General features: G+C 35.4%; 2 protein-coding genes across 2 annotated transcripts; both read right to left on the bottom strand.

The window, feature by feature from the left end:
- Positions 1–8,861: 8,861 nt before the first annotated feature.
- LOC129938626 (ATP synthase subunit O, mitochondrial) lies at positions 8,862–10,043 on the bottom strand. The gene is made up of 3 exons (XM_056046292.1): positions 9,886–10,043; positions 9,241–9,678; positions 8,862–9,171 (listed from the first exon to the last, which is right to left on the bottom strand). The coding sequence occupies exons 1-3, from the start codon at positions 9,913–9,915 to the stop codon at positions 9,016–9,018; spliced, it is 624 nt and encodes a 207-aa protein (XP_055902267.1). The 5' UTR covers positions 9,916–10,043; the 3' UTR covers positions 8,862–9,015.
- A 4,360-nt stretch (positions 10,044–14,403) lies between these two features.
- Positions 14,404–15,706, bottom strand: LOC129945530 (uncharacterized). The gene is made up of 2 exons (XM_056055334.1): positions 14,693–15,706; positions 14,404–14,448 (listed from the first exon to the last, which is right to left on the bottom strand). The coding sequence occupies exons 1-2, from the start codon at positions 15,704–15,706 to the stop codon at positions 14,404–14,406; spliced, it is 1,059 nt and encodes a 352-aa protein (XP_055911309.1).
- Between the last annotated feature and the right edge of the window lie 1,298 nt (positions 15,707–17,004).

Below are 17,004 nucleotides of genomic sequence, written 5' to 3'. Positions count from 1 at the left end.
CCTTGGATGATTTGCGCTTCGAGTCCTTCTTTAGCAAGATCCCCCTGATCCTTCCTTCATATCAAGACCCCCTTATATTAAGTAATCTCAGGAGCCTGGAAATAAGACAGTGCCTGAGATTTTGTCACCCATGGTCTGCTTTGAAGGCCCATTAATTGTCCTAATCTTTATAGCTATACATTTTCCTTAACACTTGCACCGTAATTTGAAAAAAAAAACTCATCTCTTTTATCTTCTCACCCATCGCACCTCTTATGGTTCAAATTAACCCATTACTCACATGCTACAAAATGTCAATTTAAATGAAAATGGTTTTGATTTCAATGTAAGCACTTCTTGCCAAGGCATCGTCTCCTAAACTGCCCCTTTCACCAGCCTTATCCTTAGCTATAAGTTACTTGGTTGTTAAGTTAGATTAAGTTTATAGCTTGAACTAAGCTCTAAGTAAATGGGAGTCTTGCAACCGCGGCTGGATCAAATGAACTTCAGCCGTGTGGGCCAATTTTCGACCAATTTTTGAGTTTAGTAATTGGGCCGTATGTCAGCATTTTTTTCCAAGGCATCAATCGTCTCTGCGTAGAAAAGTGACTTCACATAACACCATCAAAATTAGTCAAACGGTATTAAATAGCATGATCAATAGAACTGCACCATTATTTTGGTAAATTTGCATGGTTAGCAAACTTTGGTAAAAAGTTATTAAATATGAAATAACAAATCAATTTGAGCATACATCAAGTGACATTTTGTAGAAACGCCCAACTCCAAAAAAAATATTGTTAGATTGAAAAAACGCCCACTTTACTCACTAATGTTCGTTATTATTCTTCAAAAAGTCTATAATTGATGATTTTTCAGGAGCTTCATGTTCATTTTTGTTTTAAACTCACAATTTAACATTCTGTTAAAAGTTTTGAAAGGATGTCGTTTTAAAAATACTTCTTAAATATGAATATGTTTATATTTGTCGTATTTAGTCTGAACTTTTCCTAACATTTGTTTTTTTGCGGTATGAGTTTGACAATTGAGATTGAAATAAACCACCCACTACCGAGCTTTCCAGCCACTTTGAGTTTTCAATTAATTTTTCTAGATGTGTTTAAAATTGTTCAACAAATTAATATATCTAATTCCAATCAAGATCGACGTTTGAGGATCTCTTTGGCTCATTCCTGAATGTCTGGCTTAAGTCTGGTTTCTTTATAGTGGGTCAAGTTTATTCCATGATATAGTGTTTTCACAAATACACTTGTAAATTAATTTTTTAGGAAAGATTTCAGAGTTGGAGAATTTAACCATGAAATAAACGAATTAACTAGAACATTGAAATACAAGATATGGACTACTATCCATTTCATATTCCCATAAAAGAAGAAAATCCCTCTTAAAAGTAAGATAAGTAAGCTATGCTAACCCTCTAGCAGGAAAACATTTTAATTAATTTTCAAGCGACATCTGTAGTTTATTTGTTTCAAAAAGCTTTTTTGTCAAAGAAACTAGAAACATCTGTTATTATAAAGAGTAACAAAACAAATAAAAATAAAATTCAAAAGTTTCTCCATATTTCCGCTGGGCCCGCAGAAGAGCTAGTAGCCTTAAGGCAAAGATGACACCAACATGAAGTTTACAACTATCAGTCCATTTAAATAAACAAGAACCAACGGAATTATGTTAAGAATTTGAAAAAATTGGAGCTAGTAGCTAAAAAAAAACTTCTTCAAAACTGCAATTATGAATATCTTTATATTTTTGACGTATTATCTTTGATTATTGGAAGTGAATTCGCATATTAAACATCTTCTTTTCTACAGATTTGAATTTGCATAACAATGTCGATGCACCATACAAAAAAACTGAAGTTTCGCTATTTTTTCGCTCATTAACCGACATAGTGTGTTCTCTTCCTTAATTTTTGAAAATTCATTTAACTGCAAATTCCGTTGGCTGAACGAAAATGTTCCCCTCATTTCTTGTCTTTGTCATTTCATTTGTCATTCCGGCAAAAACTTTTCGGCTCGGCGCAAAAAGTGCGATGTTTTGTTATTGTTTTCGTTTTGTTAAAAAATGTTTGCAAACAATGATAGAAATAGAATTACCATAAATATGTATTAAAATAAAAACAAATATTGTACTTTTCGTGATTCAAAACATTTTTTCGATCTCCAACTGTAACATTCCTCTGTGAAAACAATACAAACGAAAACAACAACAATATGCGACGTTGCGCGGTCGATAATTGCACAAATTCTGATCTCAATGTTCTTTGTCATAGGTTCCCGAAAAGCCGACAATCCGCACAAATATGGCAAAAGAGTCTCAATCTAGATCACTATCGTTTGGATGTGCTAATGTCGAAGTACACCATCTGTTATATGCACTTCAACAGTTCCGACTATAGGAACTCCCAATCGAACTCCCTCAATTTGAATGCCATCCCTCAACTGGGTCCCGATAATCCACGAAAATATTCATCGAAGAACAATAAGGCCAAAGAAAAGGAAGTCGTTAAACAGCAACAGCAGCACCATTCGCCAACAAGTTTGCCGCAAAATGTAGACCACCAAACTGTGGTAACATCGCCGGAGATTGCGGGAGTTAATGTGTCCGACAGCATAGAACTACTACACGAGGATACAGACGATGCAACCGACATTGACGAAAACCTTATAAGTACTCCCTGTGGCAGTGATGACATATGTATCCTTCCTGAAGAACAAAATGCAGCAGACGCTCTCCTTCAATCAATTGATGGAGCCGGTTTCACAATGTTGGACGCGGCAGGATGTAACTTCATGAATGACAGTCGCAACTTCGAAGTAGCTGAGCACTCAGCAGATCTGAAATTATGCAATGATTCAGATTCCGGGCACTCAAATGACTTCCCGCCCGACAGTACAGATTCAGATGTAGAAGTTTTGGTTTCCGAGAGTATATTCGAATCTCAGTGGTCGGAAACAGATTGCAGCGCAATAGTTCTCAAAGCTTGCCATACTAACACCACCGATAGTGCGGTTAGTCAATGTGTTTCCTCCAAATCAGATAATATGTCAACGAAAACAAATGATGTCTTATTGGACATTGAATATGAGCATTTGGATAAGAAGCAACTGATTGAAATTATTAAGCAACAATCTGCGACTATAGAACAGTTAGAGCAGAAATTGGAGCTATTCAAGACGGCACAGAAAACTCTAATTGGGCATGTTAAAGAATTCAGACAAACCGTTTGTGATGGGGACAGTATTTAAGATTGTGTTTTTTTTGTTTATTTCTTTGTATTGTAATAATTATTACTAAATTTAATTAAACATTGTGAAGTTTTATTAATAAAATTATTTTATGAATTTACATTCCAGAAGTTAAAGAATTTTTGTTGTTTTATTTTTTCTAAAATAAGATGACACCAATTTGTTGGCTTTGTAAAATGACTTCTGCTCCCTAGGATAGATTTCAGAACAGAAAGCTCTGTTGTTTAATTGTAAAATACACGGTAAATAAGAACCAATGGCGTGATGGTTAGTGCGTAAGTTTGTCATGTTGGAGGTCTTGAACTAGGGCCTAGTGACCTACAACTCTCAACCATTCCTGTGTGCGAGAACTGTTGTCAGGGATGGAGGGGTCCTAGAGTTTAAAGCAGTATCCGAACGGCTTATTAGAGAAAGTGCTTTTGTTGACAAGAATTACTCTTGGAGAATTTGTCAATTCCTCGCAAGAGCCAGTACCCATGAAAAAAATCTTTAGATAGTATAGGCAGGGATCGCACCCAACACCTCTGGTATGACTGTCCAATGCACTAAGCATCATGCCACGTGTACTACAAATCCCTGCCCATAAAACTGTAGGTCCCCTTCATCACTGACATGACTCGCACACACGAATGGTTGAGTGTTGTATTGTAAGTCAGTTTGCAGGTTCAGACGACATAAGGGACTTGAAAGTTAGGCAAGTTTCTGGTATCTGATTGGCCAGCTGCCAAAAAATTACCTTCCAATTAAGGCAACTTTAATGGAAAGTTGACTGGAAAGTACGTCAAGAAAAATTTCCCTAACTATTAAGTCAAGTCCACTTCTATCAAAATGACAGTTGATCATGTTTTTTCATTCAACTGAAAGCTGAACTTTATTAATCTATGATTTATTTATTTTTTGCGCAACTTCAAGTAATGTTTTTTGTAAAAGAACTCCTTGTCAATTTGGAAAAGAAATAACTAATATTTGTTTACAATACAAAATACAAATTGCGATGAACTTGTAGATTGCCTGAGGATTGCAAAAAAAAACTAACTCGTCGCCTTGGTCAAAATGTACGTTCAAAGAATAAAGTTGACTGCAAAGAAAGTTCCTTATGTTGCCTGAGTAGGTCCAAGTTCTCATAGGACTTTTGGACCTCCTAATTTATTTTATATTAAAAAAGAACATTATTCACGTGTGTTTTCTTTATCGAATCGAAATCTAGACACAAATTCAACTTTTAACGAATTTTATTATCTGTCCAACTCCATCTAGAGAATTGTTGCAAATTGTCCTCACATCGAAAATATTATTGCGGGCGATTTCAATGTATTCAATACTTCTTGGCTTCGCTTTTCTAGCTAGACAACACCCGAAAGAAGGTATGCTGAAGTTTTTGTGCTAAGTTAAATCAATTAACTTGTCGGTAAGCCAAATCGAATTCCTGATGTCAATCCATCAATCTGATCAAAAGTCCTCAGTTAAAAAAAAAACTACCATGAGAACCGTTTGGTAATAGAAAGCCAGTTGGGACGGTCTCAAAGACATTTTTAGGAACTTCAAACTGGTCACTATACTTCCTCGATAGAGACGTGGACTCCAGCGTAGATATGACTACAAACAAATTTCTTTAGAGAATGAACATGTTTTTTCCCCAAAAGGGTAAAATGTATTTAGCCTAAAGACAAATCATGGTTTCATATTAGCTGAAGAACCTTCTTCATAAGAAGAATCTTCTTGGGCACACGTGCTGTTGCAAGAATGAAGAAATACTTTGACATACACAAATCCACCGGCACGAATAGCATTCCTCTTATTGTTCTGAACAGGTGTTCTTCAACACTGGCAAAACCACTTGGTAAGCTTTTTCATCTCTCCTATTTTGCAGGAGTGGATGGAAAACAGCATTTATCAAGCCTGTTCCTAAAAAATCTAATCCTTATCCACCTCCAACTACCGTCCAATTGTATTGTTATCCCTTCTTTCGAAGGTAATGGGGGGGGACGCTGATTAATCAACAACTTAGGAAATATCTTGAAAAACGGAAGCGTTTTAATCATTAGCAGTAAGATTTTCGTAGCAATAGGTCCACAGGGGATTTGATGGTTCATCTAACCGAACAGTGAAACAAATCTTTACATCGTTTTGGAGAAATAAATATTATTGCACTTGATATTTCAAAAGCATTTGATAAAGTTTGGCACCAAGTTCTCTTATCGAAAATGCATGCTTTTGTTATAGATGAATCTCTTCGACGTTGATTTTGAAACACCTGCTTTCTAACCTTTTCTCTCTTGGCATAATATATCAAAATTGTGTTCTTTTTATACAAAAATAAATGGTAGGGGTCTTTAGGGGTCTTTTAGCTTAGGGGTAATTGTGGTTGAGTGCTTAACAAAGTAGTTTTAACTGGGATTGCTATCTTCAAATCTAAACTATGGGAAAAACGTTAAAGAAAAAAGTACCGAAGCTAAGTAAGCACTCAACATCAAATGGGGTGGCGCAACAGTCCGTTGTGAACCAGGGCCTAGTGACTTACAACTCTCAACCATTGCTGTGTGCGAGTACTGTTCTCAGGAATGGAAGGGTCCTACAATTTTAGGCCGAATCCGAACGGCTAGTTTTGAGAAAGCACTTTTTCATGACAAGAATTACTCTTGAAGGATTTGTCAATTCCTCGCAAGAGGCAGTACCCGCGAAAATTAATTTGTTTTTAACTTAAGGTGGCACAGGCAAGGATTGAATCCAAGACCCCTTGCATGACAGTCCAACGCACTAACCATCATGCCACGGGTATTACTCTCAACTCAACATAATGTGGCCAAAAATTCGCAAATCCCAACATCAGGCTCAATCCAATATCAGGTTTTTAAAGCAACAGTCAATACTTGTATGTATCGACTTTAGCTATAATATTGTTGAAATGATATCTTGCCAGGGACTTATGTTACGTCTGCTCAATAATAAAGTAAGAGAGATGGTTCCATTCCCTGAAGGTAAAAAGATATAATTGTAGATCTTAACACAATTCATCTATGCAAACTGCTAACATTTCTCTTCATAACTTTGGTTAAATAATCAAGCCCTTAAATTTTTCAAATCAATTAAAGATAACCCAGACTCGACGTGGAATTCATAATATTTGTGTAAATCCAGGAATAGTCGCTTCTAGAAATTACTTTCGACAGCTTCTTCTTCTAAAGACCTCTTATGGGCCATTGTGCATGTCCTAAGCATTCAATGTGCATACCAGTAGGATCTTGGCTATTTTTTGGCGATGCTCCAAATTTGTGTTTACTTGAATTGCATATTTTATGATAATTTCGAGCCTTCAAGATGTAGCCAACGCAATCTGATTCTTCCCAAAAGTAAAGACATTAAGAACGTTTTTCTGGTTCCTCCGGGAGCATCAAGGAAATAAATTCCACCAAATCCACGTTTACGTTTATAAATAAATTGAGTGGCGCAACAGTCCGGTGTGAACTAGGGCCTAGTGACTTACAACTCTCAACCATTCCTGTGTGCGAGTAATGTTGTCAGGAATGGAGGGGACCTACAGTTTATCTACCGAATCCGAACGGCTAATTATAGAAAGCACTTTTTCATGTCAATTCCTCGCAAGAGGCAGTACCCGTGAAAAGACTTTAGATGGCATAGGCAGGGATCGAACCGAAGACCTCTGGCATGACCATCCAACGCACTAACCATCATGCCACGTGTATACATACATACATACATACAAATTATAATATCAGATTTAATAAATTTTAAATGAATAAAAAAAAAATTAGTTTAAAATTCAATCGATGTAACTGTTACGGTAACCTAAGACATGATTCACTAGAGACAAAGAATATTCCAACATGAGCAACCATTTAAAAGATCCTTTGTATCTACAAGTGTAAGGAAACTCTTTGAGAAGTAAAGCCTGCGGATTTCTTGTAAGATTGGGCACACGGCTAGAAAATGATACACGTTTTCGGTTTCATTGCGTTTGCACAAACTACATATCGTGCGAAGGTCAGTTCTATAAGGTCTATAATTTAAACAAAGCATTTTAGTCCTTGCTTTAAAGATACCACTCATTTGATGTTTGCGCTCTATTCAGACATTGTATGGGCTTTATTATTGAGGTCGAAGTTTACACTGTGTCAAAAAGCTAGATCATTCCATTCTTTGATAGGCGATATTTGACGTCTGAGAAAATATTTTAATATCTGTTCTGAAGATTTGAGTCAGGCTTTTTCATAACTTTTATTATATAATCAGCATTTGGTTTAAGATTCTTTAAAAAAAACTTGTGGCATACCGGATTCAGTATTTATTGCATATGTAGGTGTTGAGTTATCCAGTTTAAAGATGCGCTTGAAAAATAAGCGTTGAATTACTTCAAACTCTTCTAAGTTTTGATAGCCAAACACTTTATTTGCATAGCACAGGCATGTTTTAATGTTTGCATCAAACACTCTACATTTAGCCCACATACTTGTTGCAGAAAAAAATACTCCACATAAGATGTATTGCCGTTGTGGCTGTAATGCATTTTTCTTTTACATGTGTGCGAAAATCAAGGTTAAGAGTTATCAAGAAACCTAAATGTTTGAACTGATTTACTATTTCTATTGTTTCACGTTCCAAAAACCATATCTCTTGGGACTTGGGACCTAAACCTAAAGTTTTTTTTTGTTCTCTAAAAACATTTTGACTATAGTAGTGAGTGCAAATATATAATCAACTGTTGATAGACCTGATCGAAAACCGGCTTGGAAAATACTAAGTAGTTGATTCTCTTCAACCCATTTCGTCCTTCTGTGGTATAGAAGATGGGTGAATATTTTCCGAAGGCACGGTAAAATCGATATGCCCCTGTAGTTGTCTGGGCGCTGGGGGTCACCTTTTTAAAATATTGCACAAATCCATGTTCTTAAAAATGATTTCGGAATAGATTCTTCATCAAGAAGCCTGTCAAAGAATAAATTAATATGACCCACAAAATTTACTGATGAGTTTTTGTAAAATTCAACGGGAATACCGTCGATTCCCGCCGACTTATCATTTTTTCATTTTCCAGAATTTTCACTATAGGCAAGCATAATCAAACGTGTTTTGAACCGATAACGGGTTCAGAAGAACTTTCAAATGATCAGCAAGTTTTTCAACTGCCAACACCGAAGTTTAAGGGAGTTTAACGATGCTATTCAAATGTCCAAAAAACAGTCCAACAGAACTACCAAGTCCGTATTCTAAGTTTAAAAAAGATGGTTATAACTTTTAAAGAATTTATCAATCTATGTATGTCTATCAATATTTTCAGACCTATTAAGGAGAGGTCTCAGTATATATGATAAATAACATTTTTTTTACACCTCAGAATTTCAGAAAGTAGTTAGTAAGTGTGTTAAGTAAAGCTTAACACACGCACACAATTCAAAACGTAATTAACGTTTAACATGAATTAATACAGAACAACAAAAGATAAAATAAAGACGTTTACGTTTTGACTAAAAAATAGTCTACAAGGTAAGCACAAAGGAGTCATTTACGCTAGGAACATCTACGCCGGATCAACTTCAAGGCAATCGGGATATACATATATATTTTCTTAGAGCTGTAAAAATAAAAACATTTAAATGCAACAACTTCGTTTTTATTCTTATGCTCAACACAAAATGTTTACGTTCTTAAATGAAAAAGTACAGATTAATTTTCTTTAATTTCGATTTGTTTCTTTTTTTTCAATTTTTATTTATTTATAGGTAAATTATAATTGGAAATTTCTTCTTCTTTAAGCAGCTGAAGAAATGACATCAGTATAAAGCCTAACCTTTGTGGCAATGCTCATATCAATGTATTTATCACCGACAGACACAATAAGTCCTCCAATGATGTTTGGATCAACACGGGCTGTAAGTTGAAGGTTTTGGTTTGGCTTCAAGAATGCCTATTGAGAGAAAAGGAGAGATACTTGATAGGTATAAATACTAAACAATTATTATCTATAGAGTTTTACCTTCAAAGCTCCTTCAAGTTCCTTTCTCTGTGAACTCTCCAAAGGCTTAGCACTAACAACTTCGCAAACAACATCACCACGATGGGCAGCCATGATGGTCTTGAAGGCATTGATAACAGTATCGAGCTTCTTCAAACGACCATTGTCAGCCATAAGACCAAGCAAGTTGCTGGTGGCTGGAGCCATACGCAACTTTTCACAAGTCTCCCTCAAAGCAGTACCCAAAGCCTTACGATTGATGATGGGACTGGCAACGTATTCACGCATTTTTGGATCGGTCTTGATGCTATCTTGGATCCTAACCAAATCCTTTTCAACCTGATCCAATTGGCTCATTTTGGAAGCGGCTGTGTACAGGGCGGTGGCATAACGACCTTCCAGACCGAAAACTTGAATGGGGAGTTTCACGGTCTTAGCAGAACTGCTCATGGAACGGGCCTATGTGGAACAATAGAGATTAATTTATAAGTAAACTTCTCGTTCTCATCGTTAGTAACAAATCCACAGGCACACATTACATAACCAAAAGTTGGATAATGTGCCCGAGCGGATTTTCATGCGAGCACTGCGGAAGTTGTTGATTTATTATGTTACAAATTAATTTAAACAAATTGCAAAATATTAATTTAACTTAATTTTACATACCAAAAGAGCTAACTTATTTACGGCTGCCATTTCGTGGGATAGAAAATTATTTTCAGAGCTGAAATTCCAAATCGATGTTGGTGCGGTGCAGAGTGGTAACAGTCGGTTGTCAGATTGGTTATTTTATTTATAACAGTTGGCAAACGTGTGAGGATGACATTTCAAAAAATGATGAGTGTCCAAGATTTTTCTGAAATTAAGAGAAAGTTTGTGGCATAGATGGCACTAAAGACCTTACCGTTAAATTTAAAAAAAAAAGAGACTTGCATGCGACCCACACTGATAACTTCCCATTCCTTCTGTGGATTTGTCTTGCTTAAAAGGTTTGTAGGTTTTCGAGTTTTGTTAAAAAAGTTGTCAATTAAATTATTCTAAAAAATTTAAAAATGAATAACAATATTTTGCATAATGATGAAGTAGATTGATTTTAAAATCTTAATTTGTTAACGAGATTTTTTAGTCGTTAAGCAATTTTTACCAATTTTAGTAGCATTTCTAAAAGTTTATATTTCTTATATAAACCAATACAGATTGGATGAATTAACTTAATTTTTGTCAGTACATTCTATTGACGAGAACCGAACATCATTTTTACCAAATGGTCGTACTGTTTTTTGTAGATTTTATTTTTTTTATGAAAAAATGGACTGTTGGATTTTTAAAAAAATTCGCTGAATGTGAGATAAAATAAGCTTGAAAGCAATATTTTTAATTTTTGAAAAGACACTTTAGTCGAAAACCAATTTTTACAAACTTTTAGAGATGCTTTTTTTGTTAAACAACTGTCAATCCGATTTTTCTCAAAATGTTACTCCATTTTTAAAACAATATTTTTATAAGATGAAATAAGTTGGAAGCCATAATCTCAAGTTTTTGAATTGATATTTGAGTCGAAGTTCAATGTTTACCAACTTTGAGTACCTACTGTTTTTTTAGGTTTTTATTATTATTATTATTTTATTATTAACGTTAATTTATCTTTTCTTACAAAATGGCAATTGCACAAATTACATAAATATGGTTTCGATAAGGGTGGGAAGGATACATTTGCAAGATACATTTAATTTACAATTTGTGTAACAAATGAAATTACAAAATAAATAAATTAAATAAATAGAAATAAATACTAAAAATTGTAAGCAAATATCGAAGTACAATAATAGCTTTATAATAGTTAAATCAGTCTTTTCATTTTGATAGAAGTAAATAAATAAATAAATAAATACATTTATATTTAAATAACTAAACAAAAATATGTAAATAAATAAATAAATTAATTAATTAATAAATAAATAATAACAAAATATTAAATACATAAATACTTACTTACTTACTTAAGATGGCGCTAAGGTCCTGTTCGTACTAAGGCCTCACCCGACAAACTTCTCTATCTATCTCGGTCCCTAGCTAGATTTCTCCAGTTTCGTACTCCTAGTTAGATGAGGTCACTTGATCAGCGGTCTTCCTATACTGCACTGTCCTATGGGTGTGGATTCGAAGACTTTTCGGGCCGGAGCATTAGTTTCCATGCACTCTACGTGACCCAGCCATCTTAGTCGTTGGACTTTTACCCTTCTGGCTAAGTCTACTTCGCTGTACAGCCCGTACAGCTCGTCATTCCATCTTCTCCTCCACTCCCCTTCGATGCAAACAGGGCAGTAGATCACACGAAGAACTTTTCTTTCGAACCGACCCAAGGTGCTTTCATCTGCTTTTGTCATAGTCTATGCTTCTGCACCGTATAGCAGGACGGGGATGATAAGGGCCTTATATAGCAACACTTTGGTCCTTCGAGAGAGGACTATACCAATCAATTGCTTTCTTAGTCCAAAGAAACAGCGGTTAGAAAGAGTTATTCTGCGTTTGATTTCAGCGCTGGTGTTGTGTTCTGCGTTTACAGCGGAGCCTAGGTAGACGAAGTCCTTGACTACCTCAAAGTTACGTCTGTCGATGGTGACGTTTTGACCAAGATGTCGGTGTTGTATGTACTTTGTTGACGACAGCATGTAAAGGGTGTCCCAAAATTAACGCAAGATTTGAATTTGCCGCCATTTGTGCAGTGAAGTGTTGGCAACCCTGAAAAAAAGCAATTTGACAGCTATCAGTATAGAGTTATTAAAAATGGAGCGTTACACAATAGAATAACGTGTCTTCATTATTAAAGAATATTTCAAAAATAATGAAAGCTTGGCGGCTGCACTTCGAAAATTTCATACAAAATATGGTTGGAATAGTGTTTTAACTTCGTTAACTGTGAAGAGATTAATTGAAAAATTCATGGAGACTGGATCCGTTGGAGACGCCAAACACACTGGTCGTCCAAAAACAAGCCAAAAAACAAATGCATCCACAACGCGTGACTGTATGGTGTGGATTTTGGACTGGAGGCATAATTGGGCCATATTTTTTTGAAAATGATGCTGGTCAAGCAGTGACTGTTACTGGTGCTCGATATCGCGAAATGATTACACAGTTCTTTCTGCCGAAATTGGATGATATTGATGTGTCCAATATGTGGTTTCAACAAGACGATGCCACATGTCATACAGCCTGTGAAACAATTCAATTACTGCATGAGACATTTCTAGGTCGTGTACTCTCTCGTTTCGGTGATCAAAATTGGCCTCCTAGATCGTGTGATTTAACACCATTAGACTTCTTTTTATGGGGTTATTTGAAATCACAAGTCTATGTCAACAAGCTCACAACCACCCGTGCATTAAAGGAGGAGATTCAACGATGCATCAACGAAATTGAGCCACATTTATGCAGAATGGTCATGGAAAATTTTACAAAAGAGTGCGCATGTGCATGCAAAGCCGTGGAGGCCATTTGTCCGATGTGTTATTCCATACATAACCCTATGCTATGTACTTTACGAGTCAATAAAAATATTACTATCAAAAGACTAAAAACGGCGTTTTCTATATAATTCAAATCTTGCGTTAATTTTGGGACACCCTTTACTTTGTTTTGCCCATACACAATTTTTTGTCTGGTGAGTATTAGAATCGCAGAACAAACAATTTTCGTTCTCTTCCGACTTCGTTCCTATCAGACTCGCTGCAGTTGTTGGGGATGCCTTTGTATGCGTACGTGTTGATGGTGTGGTGGTGGTGACTCTGCTTCTCAGCGTTACCACTTTACTTCAATTGAAGTAGATCTACTTCTTTTTTTCATATAAATTTAAAATCTACTTCCTACTTCGCACCATCATCAAAATATTGAAATCTACTTCATTTTCAGTATCTGGTTTTTTACCTACTTCAATTTTAATAAAAATAGACAGAATCTTCTCCTTTTTTCTCTCACTCTTGTATGTAGTCTAAAACTTTCTAGAGAATTGAAAATCGCTTGAGTATTTTCATTTGCAGTTAAGTTACGTCTTATCTAGTGTATTCTAGTGTAACCCTTTTGTCATTTTCGACATACATGAAAGGTCTAGAAGGACCTTTATCATAATTTCTAGTAAAAATGGGTTGTTGAAAATGTCTAGGCCGTATTTCAATAACAACGACTTGATTTCAATAGACGAAAACTATTTATTGTTTTTGTTTCGTTTTCAAAGCTTATCGATCTCCCAATAACAAATTTACATAGTTTGATTTTGTAAATATCTTTATCTATCATACATAAAGGGCCTGTATTGCAGTTTTTGCGTTCGTATACAAATTCGAATTCGAGATTTTAATCAAACATAACATTACGACGGTAGAGAAGACGAAAAAAGTGGTCCCCCGATTTTTTCAAACTAAGAATAACATTTGTTTCAATACAAATTTGTACGGTCAAAAATCGATAATTCGATTTTTGGTTCAAAAACAAATCGATAGATTTTTTTAAATTCTTGCTAAAATTTGTGTTCTTAGTTTAGCTTCTTCCAATATAAAAAATATATAAAGGCTATCCCATCCCAGCTAGAACCGTTATTTTGTTTTTGAGTTTTCTCAAGAACTAAGATATTTTTTTTTTCTGCCAAAAATATCATTGTTTTTATTTTCAATTTAAGAACGAATATTATTTTTTTCGAAATTTGATTTCTTGAAAATGGGTTATCATTTTTAAAAAAATTAAAATGCCAGTCGTCTAATAATAAGTTCAAAATTATATACCAAAAATATTATTAAACTGAAATTCAAAAACGATTTTAAAACGCAAATTCAATTTTTTTTTATTTTTTCTTGAGAAACCAAATGGCATTTACATTTTTGAAAATAAACGTTTTTGCAGGTACGTTTTAATTCAATACAGGAAATAGTTTTACACAGACATTTTTGAATACATGAGCGAGTTCATGCGAACCAGTCGTGCATTTTATTTTTTTCTGTTTGTTAATGTTTTAAGTTGTGCCTAGTCTTATTTTGGATTTGATTGTTTGTTTTCAATATGAAAAGATATTTTCAAGTTTGTCCAAAAACAAAGATAAAAGGTTTTTTGATGTACTAAAATTGTAGTACGATTACAATAATAACTATTTCTTGAAGAACTCAAGTCATTTGCAATAAAAACATCCTAAAGTCATTTGATATGACCAACACGAGCCCAATCTTTGCTTTTTCGTTGCTAACAACCAAGATTTAATTTAAGAAATGTTACATTAACATATTGAAGGATATGATATGGAGCCTTAAATAATTATTTTTTTTTTCTATTTTTTTTATTGAAATACTGTAATTTAAAAATATGAAAAAGTTAATTTTTGAAATCTACTTCCATTTTTCTCAATCTACTTCACTTTTTTCCTAAAATCTACTTCCACTTTTTTTTGAGAAGTGGTAACGCTGCTGCTTCTCTCTAATGCTTCTACCTCTTTCTTGAGAAATCGCAATATACTGTTCACACCACGGTCATGCATGCCATATAACGAAGTTTGCGTTTCAGAAACATCGTCACTGTGTTGACTGGTCTCTGCTGCAGCTGCTTCATCGTCTTTACATGTTCCGCTATCTCCGTTTTTTCTCCTGTGGTAATCAACTCGCATATCTGGTGGTAGGCAGCGTAAGAGAATAGATTTTAACATGACGTCATATCTCTGTGGAGCGACTTGTAGTGATGTAAGAGAACGTATAGAAGTTGAAACGTGATTGTATAAATTTCGCAAACCCACAACATCTGATTTAACCGTAACTGGACTCAGAGAAATTAATTTTTGCATGTGATTGTCAATTAGCTTTTCAGTATCACCATACTGTTCTAACAGCAATGCAACTGCTGCATCGTAGCATGATGATGTAGCAGTAAAACCAGATATAGCTTTCTTCGCCGCCCCACTCAGCACATCCTCAAGATAATTAAATTTTTCTGCTGCCGACAGTTGATTATTTTGATGAACGGCGCTATTAAATTGGTCCCAAAAGGGCATCCAATCGCGCATATTGCCATCGAATTTTTTCAATTGCAGCTTTGGAAGACGTATGTTGCTTTTATGAGATGGTGCAACAAGGGGAATCGAACTATTGTGGTTTATGGTGTCGGCTGGATTGTTGAGTGGATTTTGCTTGAGACGCAATTTCCGGAGGCGATTATTTAGCTTGGCTAAATGCGTGATTGCCGTGTCCTCGTATTTCGCCATCCTATCGAACTCTCTCTCTTGATCTTCGGGCTTGATTAAATTCTTAGCCACCACTTGCTTATCCGCATCGCGAAGCTTCTCATGGACCGCTGTCAAACGTTCAGTAAGAGTTACGAGTTCTTCCTCGATTTCTTCGAACCGACTCGCGTTTTCATCATTTAAATGACACTCTGTTTCCAAATATTCTGACGCCACTTTTACAATTTTCGTCAACGATGTTCGGAAAGTACCGCGCGTTATCACCTTCATTGCTACAACGAATATTTCCCGTCTCTCTTCCCGGGTTTCGGCACCAAATGTTAAAAAAATGTTCCAAATAAAATGAGAGACAACACCGAAATATATTATTTTCAATGGGGTGATTTTAATTAGTTCGAAAAATGTATGAGGTACGTTGTAAATCAAAAGAATGACTGGCTTATGGCCTTTTTCAAAGTCTTATTTATACAAATTTTTTTAAGAGAAACTAAGAGAGTAACATTATAAGTAATTATACATATAGACATGTTCTTTTTTTTAACATTAACCGTTAAACACATTTTTACCGCCTCTGCCTTAATACTCACAAAAGCCTCATTGACATCAAGCTGAGTTCTTTCGATTATGTGAATGTCATCAGCGTATGCTAGTAATTGGACACGCTTTTAACAGATAGTGCTTCTAGTGTTGATGTGTAAGCTCTGCACTATTCTTTCAAGTATGATGTTAAAAAAATCGCATGACAAGGCATCACCTTGTCTAAAACCTTTTTTGACATCGAAAGGTTCTGCTAAGTTGTTTCCAACCTTTATTTAGCAGCGTGAATTCTCCATGGTCATCCTGCGCAAATGGACGAGTTTGACAGGGATGCCAAAACTAGATATGGCTCTATACAGCTCGTCCCTGCAGATGCTGTCATATGCGGCCTTGAAATCGATGGAAAGATGGTGGGTGTCGATTTGGTGTTCTTGGTTTTTTTTTTCAGGATCTGCCGTAATGTGAATATTTGATCAACTGTGGACTTCCCTGGTCTAAAACCACACTGATAAGGACCTATCAGGTTGTTGACGATGGGCTTTAGACGTTCACATATTACGGCAGAGAAGATTTTATAGGCGATGTTAAGTAGACTGATTTCTCTATAGTTGGTGCAGTTTAGAGGGTCTCCTTTTTTCAGGATCGGGCAAACAATACTGAGGTTCCATTCTTCCGAATATATCTTACAGATAAGTTGGTGCATGCTCCTAACCAACTTATCTCTGTTAGCAAAAAGTTATGTTTTATTAAATATATAAGTGGTTTTACAAAGTTAATTTAGTTAGAGTGAAATATAAAAGGTAGCGAGATGCAAAATGGTTGGCGGCTTGGTAATTTGGTATCGAGTGAGAGGTTACCGGATACATGATGAAGTTGGCGATCATACATGTGTAGTATGTCAATGTTGGCGATCCTTGCTAGCTGTGTTCATCGCTCTGCAGCTCATAGCTTCGTTCAACACTCCTCCTCGATGAACCATCACAATTAAAAAAGGTTTAATTGTTTGCAAAAACCTAATTGCTTTACAGGCC

The sequence above is a fragment of the Eupeodes corollae genome, chromosome 1 (assembly GCF_945859685.1).
Source record: "Eupeodes corollae chromosome 1, idEupCoro1.1, whole genome shotgun sequence".
Classification (NCBI taxonomy): Eukaryota; Metazoa; Arthropoda; class Insecta; order Diptera; family Syrphidae; genus Eupeodes; species Eupeodes corollae.
This window is presented reverse-complemented; position numbering and strand designations above follow the sequence as displayed.